At 40.5% G+C, this 27,311-nt stretch overlaps 1 protein-coding gene across 8 annotated transcripts in view; it reads right to left on the bottom strand.

Annotated features, from left to right (window-relative positions):
- LOC140185698 (cGMP-dependent protein kinase 1) overlaps window positions 1-27,311 on the bottom strand; it is an 815,177-nt gene that overhangs the window by 371,878 nt on the left and 415,988 nt on the right. Inside the window, exon 1 of one of the 8 annotated variants that reach the window (XM_072239240.1) lies at window positions 13,023-13,084. The exons of the other annotated variants lie outside the window; for them this stretch is intronic. Within the exon in view, the coding sequence (XP_072095341.1) occupies window positions 13,023-13,062 (40 nt within the window). The 5' untranslated portion in view covers window positions 13,063-13,084. Of the gene's footprint in view, window positions 1-13,022; window positions 13,085-27,311 lie in introns of those variants that run through there. 8 annotated transcript variants of the gene reach the window in all.

The raw sequence follows: 27,311 nt of genomic DNA on the forward strand, positions 1-27,311 counted from the left end.
AAGTGGTGGGTGGACCTCCAATCAGGCCAGTCATGTCCCCACAATGCTGGTCCTCCTGGTCTTACTGCTTACAAGCTCAATGTGGCTTGTTGGTTGTTGTATTTCACTGTTATGGATGTCATTCCCACAGGAGTTATCTTTTCTCCAGTATAAGGTTTTAGTTGGATATCTGCAGGCTTCAGTTTAGTATCTTTGAAATGCCATTCAAATTCATTTTGTGGAATGACTGAAACAGATGAACCAGTGTCTAGTTCTATTTTAATTAATTTGCCATTCACTTCCGGTGTAAGTCATATTGCTTATCTATTGTTATTTTTACACTGTAAATCTCAAGGCTACACAGTCCCATGTCACTCTAATCATGATCAGATTTTTCATTAACAACATACAGATTAGTACTCTTTCTGAAACTGCAAACTTGATTTTTTAGCTTTTACTCTTCTCTGTGTAGTCTATTTATTTTTGCATGTCTTACATGATCTTTATATGTGTCCTACTATGTTGCATTTTCTGCAAGTTCCACCTTTAAAACCGCACTTGTTCGGTGAATGTGAGCTCCTGCCATAAAGGTAACCTGTTTGGTCAGGCCAATTTCTGTTAGACACTGAAATCTTGTTCATGCTCACGGTCATGCCTTACTGCAACTCAATTGCACCTCTGTCTGTGGTTTCTGTTGAAACAACAACTTCAACCATTCTTTTAAATGTAAGCTGTGCTTCAGCTAGGAGATATTTTTGAATGTTTTCCTGTAAGATTCCACAAATTAGACAATCTGTCATGCTTCATTAAGACCATTACCAAACGGACAAAGCCCAATGTCTTCAATTCAGCCATGTATGCCGAAATGGATTCCACTTATTTTTGATTCTATATATGAAGCCTTAAGCGTCCTGCAAGCAACAATGGCTTTGGTTCTAAATGTGGCTGTATTACCTTTACAATATTAGCAAAGCTAATTTTTGCTGGTTTGGGTGGAGCAGTCAAAGTTCGAAGCAAATTGTTTGCCTTTAAACTGAATGCACTTAGCAAAATTGGTACCGTACTTGTTTCTCATTGGCTATTTCAGTTCTTTCAAAATACTACCAAAATTGCTCAGTATATATGAGCCAGTTACCCGTTGTGTAATTAAGTGTGTTAATTTTTCCGATATAGCCAGGCATTACTGTATCCTTTCATGATTGTAATCACCCAGTACTCACTCTTTATGAACCCCTAAATTCTTTCATTTTCTTATGCCATCTCCAACGGGATCCCACCACCAAGCACATCTTTCCCTCCCCCCCCCCCCACTTTCTGCCTTCCACAGGGATTGCTCCCTAATTGACTGCTTTGTCCATTCGTCCTTCCCCACTATCTCCCTCCTGGCACTTATCCTTGCAAGCGGAACAAGTGCTACACCTTCCTCTACACCTCCCACCTCCTCCCTCATTACCATTTAGGGCCCTAAACAGTCCTTCCAGGTGGGGCGACTCTTCACCTGTGAGTCTGTTGGGGTCATATAGTGTGTTCAGTGTTCCCGATGTGGCTTCTGTATATCGGTGAGACCCGGTGTAGACTGGGAGACAGCTTCAGCAAGCATCTACACTCCATCCACAAGAAAAAGCGGGATCTACCAGTGGCCACCCATTTTAATTCCACTTCCTGTTCCTATTCCGATATGTCTATCCATGGCTTCCTCCACTGTCATGATGAGGCCACAATTAGGTTGGAGGAACAACACCTTATATTCCATCTGGGTAGCCTCCAACCTGCTGGCATGAACATTGATCTCTCAAACTTCTGGTAATCCCCCACCCCCTTCACTATTCCCTATCCCTTTTCCCCTCTCTTACCTTATCTCCTTGCCCACCCATCACCTTCCTCTGGTGCTCCTCCCCCCACTTCTTTCTTCCATGGTCTTCTGTCTCTTTCATCAATCAACTTCCCAGCTCTTTACTTCATCCCTCCCCCTCAAAGTTTCACCTATCGCTTTGTGTGTCTCCCTCCCCTCCCCCATCTTTCAAATCTACTCCTCAGCATTTTTTTTTCTCCAGTCCTGCTGAAGGGTCTTGGCTCGACACATCGAATGTACTCTTTTCCATAGATGCTGCCTGGCCTGCTGAGTTTCTCCTGTGATGCCCTTTCATTTTCTAATTTTTTTAAAAAAAAACTTGATCGTGTGCTATGCTGCTTCCTCTTTAAACTCGACTGTCGCTGCACGTTCTCGGCTCCATTTCTTTTAGTTCAAACATCTCACTGTGCGTCAACACGTTGACAGCCATCTTGGATTCGTTTTAAAAATACTTTGTCACCATTGTTATTTTTGTTTAGCTTCAAAGGAAGACATGGGAGATGGAGATGTGGGTCTAACTTCGAGTTTACTTTAAGTGAGCATGCATCATGTAGTAGCATGATAACATGTGCAATTCATGTACTTTTACATTTAATCTGTAATGAGTTATTTATACAAACAAGAATGCTTAATCAAGCAATATATTTACAAGATTACTCAAATATTATTGAAATATTAAATAAATAACACCTACCATGGAAAAAGATTCTGACTGTCAACAAAGGACACCAGAATAAGCAGTGTCAAAGACAGTGAAGAAAGTTATCAAGAACTAATGTGGGATCTTGATCAGCTGGGTAAGTGGGCCGAGGAACTGCAAATGAAGTTTAATTCAGATAAGCGCTAGGTGTTGTATTTTGGAAAATCAAATCAAGGCAGGACTCTCACAGTAAACAGTAGAGACATGGAGGGTGAGTGTTGTAGATCAGAGAGCTTCAAGCTCAGGTGCATGATTCTCTGAAAGTGACATCACAGGTAGACAGGGAGGTGACAACGGCTTTTGTTATGCTGTCAAGTCAATGAGTATCGAAGTTGGGAGCTCATGATGAGATTGTACAGGATTCCAACATAGCCGTACTTGGAGTATTATGTTCAGTTTTAGTGACCCTGCTAGATGGAAGGTGTTATTAAACTGAAAAGAGTGCAAAAAGATTTACAAAAATTATTTCTGGAACCGAGTAACAAGGAGACGTTGGACACACTAGAACTTTAATCCTTGGAGTCTATGAGACTGAGAGGTGATCTTAGAGGGGTGAATAAAATCATAAAGGGCAGAGATAGGGTGAATGCATTGTCTTTATCCCCACGAATGGGAAAGCAAGAACTAGAGGGCATAGAGTTAAGGTGTGGGGGGAAAGATTTAATAGGGACTTGAGGGGCAGATTTTTGTTTTAAACACAGAGGTGGTACATATATGGTATGAGCAGCTAAAGAAATTGGTTGAGGCAGGTATAAGATCAGCTCTTAATAGCTGGGCAGGTACATGGATAGCAAAGATTTAGAAGGATATGGGTCAAACACAGGCAAATGGGACCAGTTTGGACGGGCACTTGGTCAGCATAGACCAGGTGGGCCAAAGAGCCTATTTCAGTGTTGTATAACTCTATGACTCTATCTATGCCTCCAACTATTTGAAACACTTCCATGAGGTAATAAAAAAATTACAAATAGCACCTGATGCTTTGCTGTACACAGCGTTACTTCATTCCAATTACCTATTGTGTCTTCTTTGAGCCTAAATGCATTTAAAAGAAAAAAAATTCACTGCAGCAACTTTCCAGCTCAGATTCAATCAAAGAAGTTAATAAGCAATCATTGAATGGATTGGTATTTAAGAGATAGACTCAACAGAGAGACTTTCTCCTGGATGCCAACCGCAGTAAAACAAGATACAGAGAGAGAGAGACTTTCTTGTCAATTTCGCCCTGCTGCGCTCAGTACATCCAACTTTCACAGTGGAATATGTCATTGCTATAAGTGATCGATGTAAGTGCCACCTTTATTAAACGTATTTTATGTATGGTCATGACAGCTCCACACAGTTAAAAAGAACAGCAGTCCAGTAAAGAGCTCTGGCCTAGCAATTGATTTCTAGCTAAAACTACATGTTGAACATGTGATTCTGTGGGGGGAAAGGGGTTGGTAAATTGGGGGAGATGAGAGGAAACTAATTTTGCCCATTATGGAGCACATTTACAAGGAATGCTACCACAAGAAAGCTGCATCCATCATCAAAGACCCTCATCATCATGGGTTCCCAACCTTATTTACGCCATGGATCCTTACCATTAATTGAGGGGTCTGTGGGCTCCAGGATGGAAACCCCTGCCCATCATCCTGGCCATGCTCTCTTCTTGCTACTACCATTGGGCGGGAGGTTCAGAAGCCTTAGGTCCCATATCACCAGGTTCAGGAACCCAACAACATCAGGCTCCTGAATCAGTGTAGATAATTTTATATAGACTCACTTTCAAGGACTCTACAACTCAGTATTATTTATTTACTTTTGTTATTATTTGCACAATTTGTCTTCTTTGGCACATCGGTTGTTTATCATTCTTTGCTAAATATAGTTTTTCATAAATTCTAGTGTATTTCTTTATTTTCCTGTAAATGCTGGTGACGTGCAGACTTTGAAAATAAATTTACTTTGAACCTTGAATTTTGCACTTCCTCTTATTAGAACGTCACAGCAAAATTCCATTACCCACTATTACAAAGCTGACAGAGGAAGTGAGGTAGTTTGAGAGATAAGGGCTACAGGAGGGAAGGCTGCAGTTCAGAGAGAACAAAAGTTATAATTGATGACATTAAGGATCATTGGGAACAAGGGCACAAAACCTGAAATCCTGAGCAGTAGCAGGTAAGTTTGGAAGAGAGAATGCAAATTGACCAGCATCTATTAGTGGGGGAAGGTGAGAGGTCCGGAAAGGTATGTGATCAATGGAATATGGGGTAAAAGCAGAAGGTAGAAATTTTAATCACAAGATATTCTGCAATTGCAGACATTTTAAGGATTTATGTCAGATACAATGCACTAGATACCACAGGGTTTAAGGGTCAACACAACATTGTGGGCTGAAGGGCCTATACTGTGCTGTACTATTCTATGTTCTATGTTCAACCAAGGGGAAGATCAAGTGAAACCCCTTTGAATCAAGCCTTACCAGTGAAGGGTTGCTTCAGGATGCCTGGTCTATAGTCTGTACTGCTTGTTGCCATACACATGCAAGTGATATCAAAACTTGTCGAATGTCTTTTAAGACATGTTGGTATGTTGTAAACTAACTTGTGTAGATTCTGTTAAAAGACATTTAGATAGGTACTTGAATAGAAAATTTGATAGGTACTTGGAGAGACCTTCAGATATGGATCAAATGCAGGAAGATGGGACTAGCTCAGGAGGGCAACTTGGCATGGACAAGTTGGGCCAAAGGTCCAGGTTCTGTGCTGTAACACTGTGAAATGAATCAGATTAAACTAAACAGGAGGCAGTAAGTGTTGACTAATCTGCAGTGTCTGGGTACAACATTATTTCAAATTGAATAACAAAGATCAATCCTGAACAAATTTACTGCTGCAAAAAAAAACTGAACAGTAAAGATCCTTTCGCAATTATAAATATGAGTTTTGATTAGGACCAAACAGTAGCGTAGCTGTCAACGTAACACTTTACAATGTACCAGCCGTAAATCAGTGTTCGATACCCACTGTTACCTGTAAGGAGTTTGTACGTTCTCCCTGTGACAACGAGGGTTTCCCCTGCATACTCTAGTTTCCTCTCACTTTCCAATGGTGTTAGCAATAGTGAATTATGGACATGCTATGTTGGCGCCAGAACTGTGGTGATAATTGCAGGCTGCCCAGCAAAACCCTTGATTTGATTTGACAGAAACGGCAATGTACATCTGTCAAATAAAGACTATCTTTAAAAAGTTTTAAATTCCTTAGGATAGCAGGCAAAAACATGAAATAAAACATACAAGAATTTCTGGGTCTCTATGCTTTATATATTATTTTTATCAGCAATAGACAGGTACGCTTATTACGAATTTGAAGAAAAGCATTATACTGTACACTATTTCCTACAAGACCAGCCCAGAAACAGACTCAGATGATAGCCTTCAAATATTTACAGCTGAGCTTCACAATGTCACCCCAATGCCTGCTACATACCAGAAGATCTTCCATATTTCCTTGTGACATTGAAGGGGATCATTTGGCCCATCCAGTTGATGTTGGCTCACCAAGCCAACCCATTCCTCCACCAGTTTTCCCTGTATCCCTTCTGAGCTCTGAGAAGATGAAATCATAAAAGAGCAATTGAAGCAGACCAATAGCGGATAACCCTTTCCATCGCAATATGTGTGGAGTGGTGGTACTCATTGCAGAGCAAGACTGTTGTAAAGCTTCAATAACACTAATTTTAAGTCCTGAGATGAGGAGGAGACCGTGTGACCTCCCCCACACTCTTCCTCACTCCTACATCCAAACTCCAATTGGATCTGCTTTTGAGAAGCAGGTTGTATTGGGAGGTTGACATTATCGACCTACAACCACTAGCATAATGAAGAAAATGGCCACGACAAATCCTGCTGATTTCACAATTCATGCTGTCACCAAAAGAAATCATCCCGTGATTTATCAGGGTAGGAAAGTTAGGAGCCCAGGTAAATACCTTATTAGACATGTCAACTGAGTTCACCATTCAGTTGACAGATGATACAAGAACTGTAGTGCAACTTAAAGGAACAATATCGTATATTCTACCTTGGAGTCCTCTCATTTTTGTCCTCTTTCTCTCATCCCCCTCCAGCCCCTCTCCACCCATCTTCACCCTCCCCTCCTTCCTCGTTCTATTTGCCGACAACACACACACAGTTCACCTACACGTGCCTCCTGTCTCCCACTTCTCCTTCTGGCTCCATCTGCCATACACCTCACTCCTAACAGTTCCTATTTTCACCTCCTCTACTTCTCAGAGCCCAGCACTTTGCGTTCCTGCTTGTTTCCCTCCTGAAGCTGTCTCCCAGCTTCACACTCGCCTTCCCCCTACCACTTTGCTTTGTCTGCCTCTCAATATTTTTCCTCACTCTGTTCGCCTCCAACTGTCTTTCACCTGCATCGTCTCCCAACATCACCCCTGCCCCCCACTATCTGACATCACCAGCAGTCACCTCATGCCCCTCCTCAGTCCAGCAGTCATTTTGTGCTCCTTTCTCACCATGCCTCTCCCCCTCTTTATGCTAGCCATTTTGCGCTTCCACTCTTAATACTCAGACAAGGTTTTGATGCGAAGCATCAACAATTCCTTTCCTACCACAGATACTGCTCGAGCCGCTGAGTTCTTCCAGCAGATATTGTTGCGCAAGAACTGCAAGATTGTTTTCAATTGAGAACATCTTTTATTTTTACCATGCCCATGGTCTGTTCTTTATCAAATTACGGTATTGCTTTGCACTGTTGTAACTATATGTTATAATTATTTGGTTTTTGTCAGTTTTTTTTGGTCTTGGTTTGTCTTGTGTTTCTGTGATATCATTCTGGAGGAACATTGTATCATTTCTTAATGCATGCATTACTAAATGACAACAAAAGAGGACTGTGTGTCCTCACAATCTAATCTATTTTGCTACAAATACTTCAGTCAAGTACTGCAATACAAATGACTAAACAAAGGAGACTTCAGATTTAATTTTTAAATATACAGATAGACTTTAAATGCAGTGTAGAATACTGATTTAGCATTGTGTTGTGTGGTTGTTTGGATTCCCAGCAAAGTACATTAGGACATGCATCCTTCATTATCAGTCAGCAGATACCCAGAATTAGGTCTGAGTTCCTGTAGATCACTGGCAGTTTGCAAAGCACTGTGATAAAGTTAGCAATAGTGGGCAATGATGATCTGAAATGACCACTCCCATTTTCCAACCATACTTTCCATAGCCAGCTCAACCCATTACTAAACAACCCTCACCATCCCTACCCAACATCCCAAGATCTGTTAAACAGAAGCACAAAAAGTTCACACAAGTTATATCTAGTTTGCTTCTGATTGCTGATGCAGATATACTCTTCTGTTGTGGAGGTTTTCTTCGATGTTTGGCTATTCTCCAATTCATTCAAGCACAGATTCAATTCACAAAGGGTGCATATTGCTTCTTGCTGTCACAGGCCACTGTTATCCTTTCATAGCTGCAGATTTACATCCACAATAAGTGTCCCAGACTGAATGTACAGCTAATAATTTGCACGGGTATTGTTTGCTGCATGCATCTGACACAGCAGTCAGCATCAATGCAAGGATCAGGAAAAATGCTTAAATTGTATGGATAAAGGAAAAGATTAGCTTCATTTGTCATGTGTACATCAAAACATTGAAACATTCAATGCACAGTGTCTTGGACTATATATGTTTTTTTTTATTCGCTATTTTGAAAGTACTCTAATCACAAAAAAGATTGATTCTGACTTTCCATCTTTTTTTCTTCAGTCCTGCCGAAGGTTCCTGGCCTGAAATGTCGACTGTACTCATTTCCATTGATGCTGCCTGGCCTGCTGAGCTCCTCCAGCATTTTGTGTGCATTGCTTGAAAGTACTGTGTGTATTTTGCATCTTGGCCTCAAAGGAATGCAGTTTCGTTCAGCTGCATCCATGTATGGTTGAATGATAATTAAACTTGATTTGATTTTTGAGTTGATTTGAAATGCGTCATTGTGTCCAAGACCAACGCAGTCCAAAGATGTGCTGGTGGCAAGCCCACAAGTATTGCCACACATTTGGTGCCAAAATACCACGCTCACAATTTACTAACCCTAAGTCACTTTACTAAATCTTAAGTCTTCAGAATGTGGGTGGATACGCCCCTCCACTACTTCCCACCATATTATCCTCAACTTGCTGCACTAAAACAAAAGGAAACGTTAAAACTGGGGTACAGTTGTACCCAAAAGTGAAATATTTATTTCTCTGAAATATCTGTATACTCATTTAATAACTGTGCAACAGTTGCCCTTCATCTTACATAAATGTGCAGGTTTGCTTTACTGTCTGTCAACACAGAAAAGAAATATTTTCTTCCCCTGCAAGCTCTTTTTAAGAAAACGGAAAACAGGAACATTAACAGGTCATTTACAGGTTGGAAGGCTGTGACTGGCAGAATGCCACACATATCAGTGCTGTTCACCATCTACATCAATGACTTAGATGAGGAGAGCATATCCAGGTTTGCTGGTAATTGAAAGGTTCATGACAGTGTGGCTTGTGATATGAATTCAAGGCGATGTAAATAAGCTGAGTGAATATAGGTGAGGTCATAGCAGATGGAATAAAGTGAGGTTATTTATTTTGACAGAAAAGCAGAGGAGTATTTTTTGAATATCACAAAGTTTAAAAGTGTTAAAGATCAGATGAACATGCATGTTTTTTCAATTGAGATACATCATGAATAGATCCTTCTGGCCCTTTGAACCACCCAGCAATCCCCCGATTTAATCCTAGCCCAATCATGAGACAATTTACAATAACCAATTAACCTACCAAGCTGTACGTCTTTGGATTGTAGGAGGAAAACTGGAGCACCCAGAGGAAACACACACAGTTATAAGGGGAACAAATAAATTCCTTCCAGGCAGCGATGGGAATTGAACTCAGGTTGTCTGTATGGTAAAAGTGTTATCCTAACTACTATACTACTGTGATGCATACACAAATCTTCTACACAAATCACTGTGTTAAACTGCAAAAAGTAATCGGAGAACAAATTGTAAATTGACTTTTATTGCAACAAGATATGAATGGAAGTAAGATGTATTACTGAAATTATACAGGGCCCTGGCAAGACTGCATTTGTATTTTCCTACATACACTCAGTGGCCACTTTATTCAGTATACCTGTCTACCTGTTTGTTAATATAAATATCTAATCAGCAACTCGAGGCATAAGAGCATACAGACACGGTCAAGAGGTTCAGCTGTTGTTCACACAAACACCAGAATGGGGAAGAAATGTGATTTAAGTGACTGTGACCATGGAATAACTGTTGGTGCCAGACAGGTGGTTTGACTAGCTCAGATACTGCTGATCTCACGCACAACTTCTCTAGAGTTTACAGAGAATAGTGCAAGAAACAAAAAAAAACATTCAGTGAACAGCAGTACTGTGGGAGAAAATGCCTTGTTAATCAGAGAGATCAGAGGAGAATGGCCAAACTGGTTCAAGATGAGAAAAGAGTGACAGTAACTCAAATAACAATGTGCTCCAACAGTGATGTGGAGAGCAACATCTCTGAATGCACAACATGTTGAACCTAGAAGTGAGTGGACTAGAGCAGCGGAAGACCACAAACATGCACTCAGTTGCCACTTTATTAGGTATACCTCCTGTACTTAAATAAGTGCCACTGACTGTATATCTGGCGTGCCTACGTAAAGAAAGACAGATTTGCAGCAGAATTATTAAAATAAATCTTTACCATTTTGATGTCTGGAATTTGAGGAAGTCTTAGCAAACTGCGTTTAAACTCACTTGCGTTTAGCAGAATGAGAGATAATATCATACAACTGTACGGATTCCTCACGGGTTTGACTGATTCTGATCCTGATCCTGACAGATGTTGAAAAGTTTCCCAGTCTGGGATGTTTAGAACAGGGTCCAACTTCTCAGGAGTGGTTTTTGAGGAATGAGAGAAGTGAATGTTTGGAATTCTCTACCCAAGTGGGCTGTAGAGACTCAGTGATGAAGTATATTCGAGACAAGGAACTAAAGAGTTTTGGTTATGAAGGGTTTATATGTGGCAAAGGAATGAGGCCCCGAGGTCATATCTTATTGAGTAACAGAACAAGCCAATGCCTGCTTCTATTTTATGCTCTAAAATGCCTTACTAGCTTAAATATATTGCAGAACAAGTAAAAATCCCAAGCCACTTGAATTCCAGGCAAGTAATTTTCATCTACAGAATAAATATAGTGAAGAGGAAACTTTATTTATAGGTCTGACTATGTTGGGAAACGACAGGCGAAAAAGAACGAAAAGCAAAAACCTGTAGTGCTGGAAATCTGAAATAAAAACAGAAGGTGCAGGTCAGGCAATATGTGTGAAACGAGAAACAGTGTTAACGTTGCAGTTACGAGACATTTTGTCACAACTTTTCCAGCATTTTATGCTATTGCTGATGTAGCAGTTAGCTTAATGCTATTACAGTGCCAGCAGACTGGGTGCAATTCCCACCACATTCTCCCTGTGATCTGTGTGGATTTTCTCCGGGTGCTCTGGTTTCCTCCCACATTCCAAAGACATACGGGTTAGTATGTTAATTGGTCACATGGGTGATAATTGGGTGCCATGGGCTCTTTGACCAGAAAGGCCTGTTCCCATACTGTATCTCGAAATAAATGAAAAAAACATTTCAGACAGAAGGTACGAAATGCTCTCTTTTTCTTTACAAGTTCCTTTCAATTAATAAAACACTATGTTACTGATTACTCACCAATATTCTAATAGTCACAAGGATAAAGAATTGCATCATAGCACAAATCTTTCAGATAAAACCCCAGAGAATGTATAAGATGCACTAAAAACACATGGCAAACTATCTATCAGTAAAGCAATTAACTGCAGATACTTTTTACAATCAAGAGCAGGGAGAATCATCTGAAAACATCTTAACGCTGTTAGCACATAATAGTAGCCCGCAGATTTGAAGGACCAATCAAATCAGAGGTCAGTCTGTTTACAGCATTTAGCTGTCAGATTAATGAAACAATTGTTAGATATATCTGTAACAAGATGCTGGTACAAAGGCAACTACTGAAATTGCAAACAATTGTGTAATGTGCTCCTGAAGTAAGCCATCAATTTTGATGTTGTGCAGTTAAAACCAATATTATCACCTACACTCTACATAGAAGACAACACAGAAGCCCCTGGGAGGTGGCAGTGGATCTAGAACCACCTTGTCCTTTGCAAAATGAATGTCCATGTGCTTATTTTCAATGAAGCTGAAAAAGGATGAATGGAAAACTCATCTGCTGCCTTAGTTTAGTTTTTTATAGATATCTCAGTTTACAAATTGGTAGAGGAGTCAATGACCAGGACAATAGAATTAATGACTGAAACACTGATATTATCCAAAATGACTGTGATATGACAGCTCAAAGTCCAAACAAGTCAATGGAAATTTATTATCAAAATACGTATATGTCACCATATATTATGTTGACATTAATTTACTTGCAGAAAAGTAAATTCAATAGAATTTTTGGAAAAAATGTTACATAAACAAAACACAAACACCCAATGGGCAAAAGAAGACAGATTGTGCAAATAATAAAATAACTAGCTGTAAAATGGATAAGAAACACTATTTAATAAATTTGTAATGCTGCCTTGGTGTGTGACTTCACTGCTAGTTCATTTTGATATCAAAGTACGTAAGAGGTGGTTTTCATTGTGGTAGACCAGAACACTGTCATAATAGTATGTGGGTGTAGTTTAGTAAGCAGATGAGATGACAGGATCACAAAAGCTTTTTTTCGACGCAAGCAATGTCTTGATCTGCACAACTCATAAACAAAGATAAACTCAGTGAATGTGTGTTACACTGTCACCATAGCTGTGTCAAGAATCTGTCACCATTGAGAATTAGAGCATATATCAGACCAACACCAGTTGTGCCAGAAGGCAGTGGCGACTCAGCCATTGATCACATAAGGTCTGAACGAGCAATGTGTCCAGAATGACAGGCTCAATCTTACTAAGACCATGAAACAGGTTTGCTCAACTAACCTATACAAGAACATCAGGAATGGGTAACTTGCACAGAGAGAACTGCAACAATGGGCAGAATAGTAGCATAGCAGTTAACACAATACTTTACAGCAGCCAGGGGTAAGATGAGGGTTCGATTCCCGCTGCTGTCTCTAAGGAGTTTGTACAGTCTCCCTGCGACTGTAAAGGCTTCCTCCAAATGCTCTGGTTTCCTCCCACATTACAAAGACATTGAAGTTAGGGTTATTAAGTTGTGGGCATGTTACGTTGGCACCGAAAGCGTGGCAACACTTGCAGGCTGCCCAGCATAATCCTCACTCATTTGACTTAACGCAAACAACACATTTCACTGTGTGCTTTGTTTAAAAATAAAACTAATCTTTAATCTTATCTCTTAAACTAGATCTCTGTTGATCTACGTACCTGGAAGACTTTGTGGTAAAGTACTCACAAGTCTGGACATTATATTGGACAGCTTCCTCCATTTTTCATTATTGAAGAAGAGCTGTATTATACATGGCTAATGTAATATTGGCTCTGCACTCCCTTAAACAATTATACTTATCTCTCCTAATGTACACATTGTTCCACTCTCAGTGTCAAATAGGGTGGAACTGGTTTGTTTGCCTGGTCAATGGTACAAAGAAGATAAATCCTCTCTCGCTCTTTAAAACAACTGCTTAATGAAACACATTGGCAATTTAATCTCAAGCAACACACATAAAAGTTGCTGGTGAACGCAGCAGGCCAGGCAGCAACTTTTATGTGTGTTGCTTGAAATTCCAGCATCTGCAGATTTCCTTGTGTTTGCGTAATTTAATCTCCCTCAGTATCTAAGAGATTATCCTGATATATCACAAGCTGTGATTTGAGTGATGGCCTTGATGCTCTATGATTACAATTGACAGTGCACACTACAAATATATATTCCAGTAAAACATCACACTTTTTGATATTAAGCTACAGACATCAAAACAACATAAACAATGTTTCCTTTAAAAAATAAGACATTTTAGTGCCAATCACTAGAAAATATCCATATTCAGCTGAAATTTACCTGATGTGGCCTTTATTTAAAATATCATCTGGCTTGGCTCCTCTTCAACAATGAAAATTCTTAAGTAAACAATTATTTTTGGATTCATTGATTTCTTTAATAAGGGGTGTCACATTTGTTTTGACTATGGCATTAAGCAATGGTAAAAAGGCCAACATATAAGTAGAAATACACTGAATAACAATTCAGTACATTTTGAAAGTTATAATTAAGAGCTTCCCCACTAAGAGATGAAAAAGTATTTTTTTCTCTAAGAAATAGAGAATCAGTGTGTGACAGAAAGGGAAGTAAATATTCAGTGGCTGTACTGCTCCTGGGACAAGATGTACTCATGTTCTGTCTTCTTTTCCCTTTTACCTAGTCTTGATGAAGGGCCGTGGCCTGAAACATCGACTATTTATTCCTCTCGACAGATGCTGCTTGGCCTGCTGAGTTCCTCCAGAATTTTGCGTGTGTTCCTCAGGATTTCCGGCATTAGCAAAATGTCTTGTGTCATTGTAAACAATTACCCTACAATAATTTCCTTCTGGAATTTAGTTTGTTCCCTACTTAGCTTTCTATTGAATCTACATTCAACATTCATTCAGGCTTTGCACTGCTAAGACACTGCACTGCAGAATAAAAATAGGCAGTTTTGTAACCCATAATTTCTGAACTGGAAAATCTTCGGGCTGTTGGTTTTACTGAAGCCTTGGTACGTGACCTGTACACAAATAACCACAGTACTGTATATGGCAACTCACAGTGTGGTCCTTCCATCAAAAAGAGAATATGTCGTGTTTTTGCTCCACTACCTTCAACAAACAAAGGAAAACATATCAAGGTTAAAAGAATAGAAGGTTATCCTAAAAAGATTATATGTAGGGTGCTGGGTGGATGCAGCACTTAGGTCAAATGCCTTAGCTCCTTGCTCTAAATAGTGGGGTATAGATTCTGAATTAATTTTCTTGATGAATTTTACTAAAAGGCAGCATACAAACTAAGTACAAAATTTTATGCATCAGCTATATTCAATGTAAACTGAAGCTCTTGGTCTTTTGTACTAAATGTTATGCACTAGAAGCCAAGCCAGCAATGAATTTAGCCAGATTCTCAAAGTGAATTCATCCCAAATGGCAACTTCCACTGACAATGCTCAGTTGCAGACCTTTAAGAGTTACAGTCCATATATGAAGGTGATTATTTTTTATAGAACTAAATACATGTTTCAAAGAAGTCACCTAAAACTTGACAAGCTTCTACAGACGCACAATGGAGACTGGTTGCATCACACCCTGATATGGAAACACCAATGCCCAAGAATGGAAAAGCCTACCAAAATTTATTTATTCATTTACTAAATAGAGCACAGAATTGGCCATACTGGCTATTCAAGCCATGCTGCTCAGCAATCCCCCAATTTAATCCTAGCCTAATCACTGGAAAAATTACATAACCAATTCACCTACCATCCAGTACACCTTTGGACTGTGGGAGGGAACCCACGAGGTCACGGGGAGAACGTACAAACTGCTTACAGACAGTGGCAGGAAAGTGGTAGGCACAGCCCAGACCATCACAGAAAAAGCCCTCCTCAGCAATGAGCACATCTATAAGGAGCACTGCCGCAGGAAAGCAGCATCAAACATCAAGGACCCCTCACCATCTAGGCCAGGCTGTCATCGGGAAGGAGGTACAGGAGCCTTTGGCCATACACTACCATGTTCATGAACAGCTATTACCCTTCAACCATCAGGCTCCTGAATCAGTGTGGATAACTTCACCCACCTCAACACCGAACTAATTCCACACCCTATGGACTCACCTTCAAGAATTCAACAACTCATGTTCTCAGTATTATTTATTTATTAATTATTACTTTTTAAATATTTGCACAGTTTGTCTTCTTTTGCACATTTGTTATTAGCCAGACTTTGTTTTGTGTGTTTTTTTATTGATTCTATTGTATTTCTTCGTTCTGCTGTCAATGCCGGCAGTAGACAGTTACAGCCAGCATTGACAGTGGAACAAGGAAAATTAATCTCAGGACTGTATACAGTGACATATATGTACATTGATAATAAATTTACTTTGAACCAGATTGAACAGGTCAGGGTGTCAGTTCCATTGGTGAGGGACGGGCCAGTTATGCTCACTGCTCCATGATGTTTACTCAGCTCTGTGATGAACTGAGGCTATGTCCGGCTCCAGCCGCAGTGATGCCTGGCTTTGTGTCTTTCGCAAAACTTCAGTTCCGAATGCTATTTGCTTACTTTTACTGTTTGCACAATTTGTTTTTTTTTCTCTCTCTCTCTCTGCGCATTGGGTGCTTGACACTCTTATTTAAAAATCAGTTCTTTTGGGGTTTCTTTGTTTTGTGGCTACCTATAAGGAGCTGAATCTCAAGGTTATATAATGTATGCATATTTGATAACAAATGTACTTTGAACCTTGTTTAAAGCAGGTTTTGCATTTGATATAAACAACAAATTACATATTCGGTGTGCGTCAGTGGAAAGTTCCATCCTACATATCTACATTTTTGTGGATCCTGGGTACTTTGTGTCCTTTTACGTGAAGCTCAGTTGCTTGGAAATTAAACCATGTGGTCTTCATGAATCAATTTCTGCAAAAAAAAAATCAATTTCAAAGGAAAATTATGATCTGATTATAAGTTCCACAAAGTCATGATTTTCCTTCTGGACACCTAATGCGTCTGTTACATTAATGCTCAAAGGATCCTCTTACCTTCACTTCTTCAGAGATAGAGCATGAACCTGCACTGCCCAATTACACCCATCTGACAAATTAACCTACTAATCCATACATCTTTGGAAAGTGTGCGGAAACTGGAGCATCTGAAGGAAACCCATGTGATCATGGGGACAGCGTAAAAACTCCTTAGGCAGATGTGATTTGAACTTGGGTCACTGGCACTGGAATAGCATTATTCTAACCATTATGCTCCTGTCCCAACTAATGCAAGATTCAGAAAAGGCAATTATGCTGGTGTTGCATGAAATTAGGAACATTTTCATTTATTGCTGGAGAATATTGAGGGAGGTTTGCTACAGCTATCTAGGATATTGCTGAAGCCTCATCTGGAGTATTGCGTACAGAACTGGACTCTATTTAAAGAAGTAAATGCATTGGGAGTAATTCGGAAAAACTTTATATTAAACTGATACATGTAATGAGTAAATTGTCCTACAGTGCCTTGTAAAAGTATTCAAGCCCCAACTGTTCATTCACATAAATGAAGATCTATCTGATCAACCAGGAATTCTGATCAATTTAACTAAGAATTTTTATTTGTGAATCTCATGCTCCTAATTTCACAGTACAGCCCAATAAACAAGGAAAACAGTAAAGCATGAAAAACTAAAAATTTAAAACCTGAAATGTCAGCAGTTCAAAAGTATTCATCCTCCTTTGCTCAGTAATAATTTGAACCACACATCACAGCTATTACAGACAGTAGTCTTTTTGCTTAAGTCTCTATTAGCTTTGCACAACTTCTTGGAAGCAAGATTTGCCCATTCGTCTTTGCAAAATTGCTCAAGCTGTGCCAGGTTAGTTGGGGACCGATGGTGGACAGTGATATTAAGGCCTTGCCGGAGATGTTTGATTGGGTTAAGGTCATGACTCCGACTGGGCCACTCAAGGACATCAATTTTCTTCATATAGAGCAATGCCATGGTTGTCCTGGCAGTGTGCTTTCGTTCATTGTCCTGTTGAAAGATGAACTTCCTCCCGAGTCTAAGTTTGCTGGCAGAGACTAGCAGGTTTTATTTTATCCAGGATATTTCTGTATTTAGCAGCATTCATTGCCCATCAATCCTGACCAGACTTCCATTTCTTGCTGCTCCACCAAGCAGGATGACACCGCCAACATACTTTACAGTAGGGATGTTGTTACCCGTTGATGTATAGTATTAGATTTATGTCACATGGACCATCTAGCATTGAGGCCAAAAATTTTCCAATTTAGCCTCATCTGACCCCAAGACCTTCTTCCTCATCTTTACAGTATCTTCTAAGGCACTTTTCAAAGTCTTTACAGGCAAGGATATGCTTCTTTTTTAGCCAGGGTTTCTTTCTTGCCACTCTTCCATAAATACCCTTTTTTGTGCAAGGCCTTAGAGATAGTGGAGCCATGAACTTCATCACCAGTTGCAGCCACAGATTTCTGCAGCTCACTCAGAGTGACGATTGGCATCACAGTTAGTCTTCATTTTGGTTTGGGCTGTTGAAAATCTACTGTATTGTTGGACCTGACAGAGAGGGAGTATTTATTATTATGAATTCATTGAAAACAGGTGATCCTCCAACCGTCTACATCAACAAATTTGGTGAGTTGGTCAGATGATGACCTGGATGAGGAAGTAGAGGGATGGGTTAGTAAATTTGCTGATGACACAAAGGTTGGAGGTGTTGTGGACAGTGTGAATGGCTGTCAGAGGTTACAGCGGGACATTGATAGGATGCAAAACTGGGCTGATAAGTGGCAGATGGAGTTCAACCCAGGTAAGTGTGAGGTGGTTCATTTCGGTAGGTCAAATACGATGGCAGAATATAATATTAATGATAAGACTCTTGGCAGTATAGAGGATCAGAGGGATCTTGGGGTCCGAGTCCACAGGACGCTCAAAACTGCTGAACAGGTTGACTCTGTGGTTAAGAAGGTATACACTGCATTGGCCTTCATCAACCGTGGGATTGAGTTTAAGAACCGAGAGGTAATGTTACAGCTATGTAGGACCCTGGTCAGACCCCACTTGGAGTATTGTGCTCAGCTCTGGTCACTTCACTACAGGAAGGATGTGGAAACTATAGAAAGGGTGCAGAGGAGATTTACAAGGATGTTACCTGGATTGGGAAGCATGCCTTTTGAGAATAGGTCGACTGAACTTGGCCTTTTCTCCTTGGAGGATGAAAGATGACCTGAAAGAGGTGTACAAGGTGATGAGAGGCATTGATCGTATGGATAGTCATGAGGCTTTTTCCCAGGTCTGAAATGGCTAACATGAGAGGGCACAGTTTTAAGGTGCTTGGAAGTAGGTACAGAGGAGATGTCGGGGTAAGTTTTTTATGCCGAGGGTGGTGTGCGTGGAATAGGCTGCCAGCGATGGTGGTGGAGGCAGAAACAATAGGGTTTTTTAAGAGACTCCTGGATAGGTACATGGAGCTCAGAAAAATAGAGGGCTATGGGTAACCCTAGATAATTTCTAAAGTAAGTACATTTTCAGCACAGCATTGTGAGCCAAAGGGCCTGTACTGTGATGTAGGTTTTCTGTGTTTCTATAATATACAGTATTGAATGTGAGGAAAGTTAGTCTAGTAATTACAAGGGGGATGAATAATTTTTCAGCCTCACTACTTTGGATTTTAGTTTTTAGTAAATTGTTGACAGGTTTTGGAATCTTTCTTTTGATTTGACATGATGTACAATGTTTTATAGATTAGCTCAAAATCCTACTTCAATATATTTTAAATTTAGAAAAAGAGAGGGTAAAATGTGAAAACAGTTTTGGGGCTGAATATATTTTCAAGGCACCATATAATCAAAGGTTTTTTAGCATCAGCTTGTATCTGCTAGATTTCAGGAGCATGACAGTTCCTTTGACAGAGGAGACTTCATCAGGTTAACAAGGAGAGGAGATTTCCTCTTGTTGGAGAATTTGAACAAGGTGGGACTGTTTAAAGTTAAGGGGCTTTGACAGAGAAAAGTGATTTACTTTTCTCTCTTAGTGACTTTTGGAATGGTCATTGTAAAAGAGCAGTGAGAGAAGTAATAAACCATAACATTCAGTTAGCTTTAATAATTAACTGTACACCTGCCTCTTGTCAATCATGGACACCCAGATCCTGACTTCTCAGAGCTTGCAAAATTTAGGCAATTTTCATTTCTCCAGATAAAATGGACAATGTCACCTCTCCCCACAATATACTCAGTTTGCCAGTTCTTTGTTCCATTCACTCACCTATGAATATCCTTTTGTATTCTCATTATGCCCACTTCACAACCTACTCTTCTGGCATCAGCAAAATTAGCACCCATACCTCCAATATCTTCATCCGAAATTTATAAGTATAAAATGTTAATGATCCTGCATTGATCTTTGTAGCTCACCATTGTTATATCTTGCAAATCAGGAGAACATAGAAACATAGAAAATAGGTGCAGGAGTAGGCCATTCGGCCCTTCGAGCCTGCACCGCCATTTATTATGATCATGGCTGATCATCCAACTCAGAACACCGCCCCAGCCTTCCCTCCATACCCCCTGACCCCCGTAGCCACAAGGGCCATATCTAACTCCCTCTTAAATATAGCCAATGAACTGGCCTCAACTGTTTCCTGTGGCAGAGAATTCCACAGATTCACCACTCTCTGTGTGAAGAAGTTTTTCCTAATCTCAGTCCTAAAAGGCTTCCCCTCTATCCTCAAACTGTGACCCCTCGTTCTGGACTTCCCCAACATCGGGAACAATATTCCTGCATCTAGCCTGTCCAATCCCTTTAGGATCTTATACGTTTCAATCAGATCCCCCCTCAATCTTCTAAATTCCAACGAGTACAAGCCCAGTTCATCCAGTCTTTCTTCATATGAAAGTCCTGCCATCCCAGGAATCAATCTGGTGAACCTTCTCTGTACTCCCTCTATGGCAAGGATGTCTTTCCTCAGATTAGGGGACCAAAACTGCACACAATACTCCAGGTGCAGTCTCACCAAGGCCTTGTACAACTGCAGTAGTACCTCCCTGCTCCTGTACTCAAATCCTCTCGCTATAAATGCCAGCATACCATTCGCCTTTTTCACCGCCTGCTATACCTGCATGCCCACTTTCAATGACTGGTGTATAATGACACCCAGGTCACGTTGCACCTCCCCTTTTCCTAATTGGCCACCATTCAGATAATAAACTGTTTTCCTATTTTTGCCACCAAAGTGGATAACTTCACATTTATCCACATTAAATTGCACCTGCCATGAATTTGCCCACTCACCCAACCTATCCAAGCCACCCTGCATCCTCTTAGCATCCTCCTCACAGCTAACACTGCCACCCAGCTTCGTGTCATCTGCAAACTTGGAGATGCTGCATTTAATTCCCTCATCCAAGTCATTAATATATATTGTAAACAACTGGGGTCCCAGCACTGAGCCTTGCGGTACCCCACTAGTCACCGCCTGCCATTCTGAAAAGGTCCCGTTTATTCCCACTCTTTGCTTCCTGTCTGCTAACCAACTCTCCACCCACACCAATACCTTACCCCCAATACCGTGTGCTTTGTTTGCACACTAATCTCCTGTGTGGGACCTTGTCAAAAGCCTTCTGAAAATCCAAATATACCACATCCACTGGTTCTCCCCTATCCACTCTACTAGTTACATCCTCAAAAAATTCTGTGAGATTCGTCAGACATGATTTTCCTTTCACAAATCCATGCTGACTTTGTCCGATCATTTCACCACTTTCCAAATGTGCTGTTATCACATCCTTGATAACTGACTCCAGCAGTTTCCCCACCACCGACGTTAGGCTAACCGGTCTATAATTCCCCGGTTTCTCTCTCCCTCCTTTTTTAAAAAGTGGAGTTACATTGGCCACCCTCCAATCCTCAGGAACTAGTCCAGAATCTAACGAGTTTTGAAAAATTATCACTAATGCATCCACTATTTCTTGGGCTACTTCCTTAAGCACCCTGGGATGCAGACCATCTGGCCCTGGGGATTTATCTGCCTTCAATCCCTTCAATTTACCTAACACCACTTCCCTACTAACATGTATTTCGCTCAGTTATGTCTGCAGTGTTTCATGTTGAGCAGCCAACCTGCTCTCCACACCAATATGTGCTTTTATTTTCAATACAACACTTTACGAAATGCCTGTCAGAAACCTACAGAACTCCATACTTAATATATTAATTTCCTTTATGCTCTTACCAATGGTGAAGTGCACGGTGAAGCCCACTATGTCTTAAGTCTCATGCACCACTACCCTTTGTAAAGTTTAAAGATCTAAGGATCCTTGTAGACCTAGTCATCGTATCCCCATTCAGGTTTATTTCAATTTCTAGGCAGACGTATCTGTCATGCTTAGTTTTGGTCAAATAATTAGACTTGTTTGCACTGTTAAAATCTATCAATGATGTTTTCATCAGCTTGCAACCAACTTGCATTTGAGTATTAGTTCACACAGTTGAATAAACCTTGTTTCTGAATCTAATCGAAACATAGAGGAGAGTTTCACAGGTGGAGGGGAAGTACTGTTGAAGATGCAGGAAGTCTACTGAACGATTTCGACAGATTAGGAGAATGGGCAAAATGTGTCATGCACTTTGGTACAAGAAATAAAGACATAGACTATTTTCTAAACAGAGAGAAAATTCAGAAATCAAAGGTGCAAAGGGACTTGAGAGTCCTTGTGCAGGATTCTGGTTAACTCGTAGGTTGAGTCAGTGGTAAGGAAGAAACGTTAGCTTTCATTTCCAGAGGACTAGAATATTAAAGCAAGGAGGTAATGCTGAGGCTTTATACGGCATTGGTCAGATGACACTTGGGAGTATCATGAGGAGTTTTGGGCCTTTATCCAAGATAGGACATGCCACCATTGGAGAAGGGCCAGTGGAGGTTTAGGAGAATGACCCCAAAAATGACAAGGTTAACATGAGAATCATTTGATGGCTGTGGGCCTGTATATCTCAATGATATTAACCAAGCAAATCATTATCACAAATTGACCTGAAGTAGGGAAAGCATTAGATCAGGGCATTTCATTATGATGGCAAGACAGGAAAGGAAAGACAATGGTGAAAGGTCAACAAAAGAGATTAAAAGAGAAAGAAAGAGGTAAGGAACAAAGGCTGAAAAGGAAAGGAGGTGACAAAAAGAAACAGTCAAGAAAAGAGATACAAGAAAATTGAAATGAAGGTAGAAAAGGAAAAGATAATAAAAGTGCGATGAGAGAAAGGAAGATGGCGGGGGGAGCTAAGATTCAAGATTGCTTTATGTCATTTCCTATACACAGGTGTAAGGAGAACATAATAACTGTTACTCCGGATCCGATGCAGCACACAAAAAACACAAATGGTCAAGAACATAGAACATAGAAACGGCCTTCTGATATAAGTGTCCTTGGTTTCTAGGCGTGTCAGGGCCAGGTGAATGAGGGTTGCCATGGCATCTGTTGTAGACCATTCTGTCACTGAGTGTCCAATGTGGCAGGAATGGCGTTTGTGATATGTGCCATTATCAGCCATTCAAGGCATTTCATGATGAATGGCCACTGAGCAGTAGTTATTTAGTTCTGAACATGTAAAGTTCTTAGGGACAGGATGATGGTGCCTGATTTGAAGAATGTAAGGATGAGAGAAGTATTGAAGAGATCCATAAGCTGATGTGCACACTTCCTGAGTACTTGCCTGGGCTGGTGTCTGGCCTGGCTGCCTTACTGGGGTCGACTCTCTGCAGAGTCCTTGTCACGTCTTCTGTTTTCACAGACAGTGGCTGCTCACGTGGGAGGGGGTAGCTTTCGTGACCAGTGTCATGTTGCATGCCTCAAAGCGTGCACAAAAATTGTTTGGAGCATTAGGGAGGGAGGGAGGGAGGCGTCACTGGTACAGTCAACACTGTTTTTCCTTGCATAGTCAGTAATGCACTTGATGCCTAGCCACACATATTGAAGACCGATATCAGATTGGTGTTCCTGAATTTTTTGTGCGTAGGTGGCCTTTGCCTACTTGATGTGGATAAGGTTTCTCCTGACTGCTTGGGGAGTTGTTCTGTCACCAGATATGAAGGCAACATCCCAGGCTTTTAGTAGGGATCGCACCTCAACATACATCCAGGGCTTTTGGTTGGGCCATGAGATGACAGTTCTTAAGGAATCAACATCATCTGCACACTTACTGATGTAGCCGATGACAAATAATTCATCGCGGTCTGCGTCTATTCCATTTGTGGAGGCCTCCTTCATCATCTGCCAGTTAGTCTGTCCAAAACAGTCCTGAAGCACAGATGAGGAAATCTGCAGATGCTGGAAATTCAAGCAACACAGACAAAAAATGCCTGCTGCGTTCACCTGAAGCATAGACATTGCCTCATTAGGCCATACAGTGATGGTCTTGTGACTGGTTTCTCCATTTTCATCAGCAGTTTCTATGCTGGGATTAACATTATAGTGATGTGGTCAGGGAAGCCAAGATGAGGATTTGTTCACAGCTGAATTGCTGGTCTGCAAATCACTCTGACAGCACTGCAGAGTGAAGCATCTTGAAACTCAAAAAAGTATTTTGAACTTTGAAACTCAAATAGCGAAATGATGTTAACCATTCTTGCAATGCAGCAATGCTGTAAATCTTTAGAAAAGTAACTTCTCAAGAACAATAGCACACTTTTGAACAAACTGATGATTGGAGAAAAGTTGAAGTAGTCCTGGGAATTGTTCCATTAACTCAAACACCAATTTCTGTGCACTTATGATTAGTAAAAATGGATTTTTTTCTTTTCCTCCATCAATATTTGAACCATTCTGTACGGTCCTTAGACAGGGCTAATGTCAGAAACTAAACCATTTTGGTACTCATGATCTTAAAAACAAGCAAAACAGAACAGTGAAGCTTTCAAGGCTGATTTAGATTTGTGAGTTTCTGTGATGCCACTGACAGCCGATGGGAAGAAGGCTGTGTATAACAGAGAAACACAGAAAATCAACAGCACAATACAGGCCCTTTGGCCAACAAAGCTGTGCTGAACATGTCCTTACCTTAGAAATTACCTAGGGTTACCCATAGCCTTCTATTTTTCTGAACTCCATGTACCTGTCCAGGAGTCTCTTAAAAGACCCTATCGTATCTGCCTCCACCACCGTCATCGGCAGCCCGTTCCATGCACTCACCACTCTGTGTAAAAAAACTTACCCTGACATCTCCTCTGCACCTGCTTTCAAGCACCTTAAAACTCTGCCCTCTCATGCTAGCCATTTCAGCCCTGGGAAAAAGCCTCTGGCTATCCACACGATCAATGCCTCTCAGCATCTTACACACTTCTATCAGGTCACCTCTCATCCTCCGTCGCTCCAAGGAAAAAAGGCAGTGTTCACTCAACCTGTTCTCATAAGGCATGCTCCCCAATCCAGGCAACATCCTTGTAAATCTCCTCTGCACCCTTTCTATGGTTTCCACATCCTTCCTGTAGTGAGGCAAAAGTGCCAGCAATAATAATCTGGAAAATGGCACAGGAACAATGATGTTCAGGGTATGGATGACCTCACAACGTAATCTCATTCTTTAAATGGTGATTAAAGAATGACTGATAATAATTTACAGAACCAATGTGATTAACTGAAAGGATTAGAAAGCATTTTTACTGATTGTCTTTTAGGCCCCTTTAGGACAAGCAGCTTGAGGACATAACACATGTTAAAAGATCCATTAGGGAATTTAGACTATCTTCAAAGCAAGATTGGCGTCTCTTCAATCCACCACATTCCAGAAGCTCACTGCTAGCCAATATATTTCTTCTACATCTAGGCATTACTTTTAGAGCACTGCTGAAAAAATGACTGGAAACTACCCATGTAATATACAGTGACTTTTTGTATATTACAATGAGTGAGAATGCATAGCAATTTGCATATTCAGATGTTAGATTATAGCAATCACAAATCATCATTGCAATTGCTGCTACAACCCACAAAGGCTGAGCACATAGTAACATCTTAGATGAAAGATTGGGAAATCCCACAATGATTAATTTTCATCTCATTAATATTAATGTACTAAATTTGTTGCTGGGGAAAGATAGGCGCCTTGAAATTGCCTCATTATAATTTATTGCAGTTCAAATAGTGCCACAGGTCACCTTAATGCACTTTTGCAAGTCTCATTAACAGTGAAATTTTCAAATGTAAAGTTCCCCTCACAGGTTTGTCAGATCTCCCACCGTGCCATTTTAATACCTCATTGATCTACCATATTTTCTTCTAGCTGATGACATTTGGCTAGATTTTAAAGGGATATGCTACAACATGAATACTCTTCCGTGACTGAGGAGTACAGCTGTTTAAAGAGTAGACATTGTGCCACTGATATGACAAAACAGTAAAGTTGGCAAAGAGCAGTAAACTCAAGAAGCATGTTCTTTATGCAACTGGGCTGAGGAGAACCGAGGGTGCAGCAAGGCAGCAGATTGCCAAGATGTCCCCAACACGAGTAATACCTCAAGAGTGCTGTCTATGATTTAAATTTGTGGAAAATACAACACTGCCTGTACCTGCACTTGATCATGTGTGGGCTAAAGGGAAAGTAGAAATGTTCACTTGTTTTACATGGAAACTGGGTGAACTCTGCAATGCGGAAGTGTACAGAAAACTGTAAGATGTGGTAGGGGCCAGCTGCAGCAGCCTGCAAAGATCCTCAAGCTTTACAGCTGAATACGACTGTGACCTTGACCCTGGGCAAAGAAACCCTAGCAGATGTGAGAGCCTGTGTTTGAAGCCATAGAACGTCGCAGGTCTTGGTGAGGACAGGAATACCAACCCTTTAAATTAGCGTAGTTGAAGGGAAATGGGGTTTGTAGATGTTGGTTGTCTGGGAGAATAAAAGAACTGTGATTTTTCGGATCAATAAGACTGAAACTCATGCTAGAGACATATTTTGGTTGTTGCATTGTTACTGATGTCTTTTGAGGGAAGGTTTAGCTGCTGGTGAAAATTAAATTAGGAGTTAGTGCAAGCGAAAATCCCATAAACAAATAACTTCCAGGTGTCCGCAGATGAAGAATATTCCGTGGTGCAGGAGTACATACCCAGTGACGTAATGGTATCTGATGCAGCCACTACAAAAATCTGTAGTCTGGGGTCCTGCTGGACACCAAGCAGCTGGGCCCCAAGTATCATCTTGCTCAATGCTCCATAGGTGCATTGTTTAAGGGGAAAATATGAGTGCATTGACACGTTGTCAGTGAATGTATTGACTATAGTGTTAAGATTTTAAAAAATCATGTTGCAATTGTATCTACTTTATACATTATGAATAAAGTATATGTCTGTAAAAGTAATGATACTCGGGTTTCATCAAGAAGTTACCTGGCAACATCTTTTTTGTGCCTCCTTCATATTCTTGGGTAAGGTTCTCACTGGAGTAAGTAGAGTGTTTCACAACTAGTGGTGTCAAAAAGCCAATTATAGATGTGTTAAAAATAAAATAAACAAGGCTCAAGATTTTTTCCTGCTCTCTTATTTGCTTACACCTGAATTAATGGTCACATTCGAAGATGTTGCCTACCTCCTGTCAATGGAATGAAAGAGGGCTTGATTGAGTATCAATGCATTCTTATCTGCAGAGCAAGTTCTGTTCACAGAAAGATGTTGCCTGCCCCACGATTATTCACATTTCAAATTGAATTCTGTGAAAATTCAATTCCTGTGAAGATCAGAATTGAATTTCTGATGATGCAAAATGTCATTCAGCTAGATGGATCTTACGGCTCCTATTAGATGCATACACATGAGTGACTCACTATAACCATGAGAAAGCTGAGTCAAGCTTCATTAAAGTACAAAAGAATCTCCAATGGAGACAATAGGGATAAATCAGCAAATGTCTCCAGATTTCCACCTCAATTCGATTGAAATTCTTGGCACAAATTTTTATTTTGATCTTATTCAA

The sequence above is a fragment of the Mobula birostris genome, chromosome 21 (assembly GCF_030028105.1).
Source record: "Mobula birostris isolate sMobBir1 chromosome 21, sMobBir1.hap1, whole genome shotgun sequence".
Lineage (NCBI taxonomy): Eukaryota > Metazoa > Chordata > Chondrichthyes > Myliobatiformes > Myliobatidae > Mobula > Mobula birostris.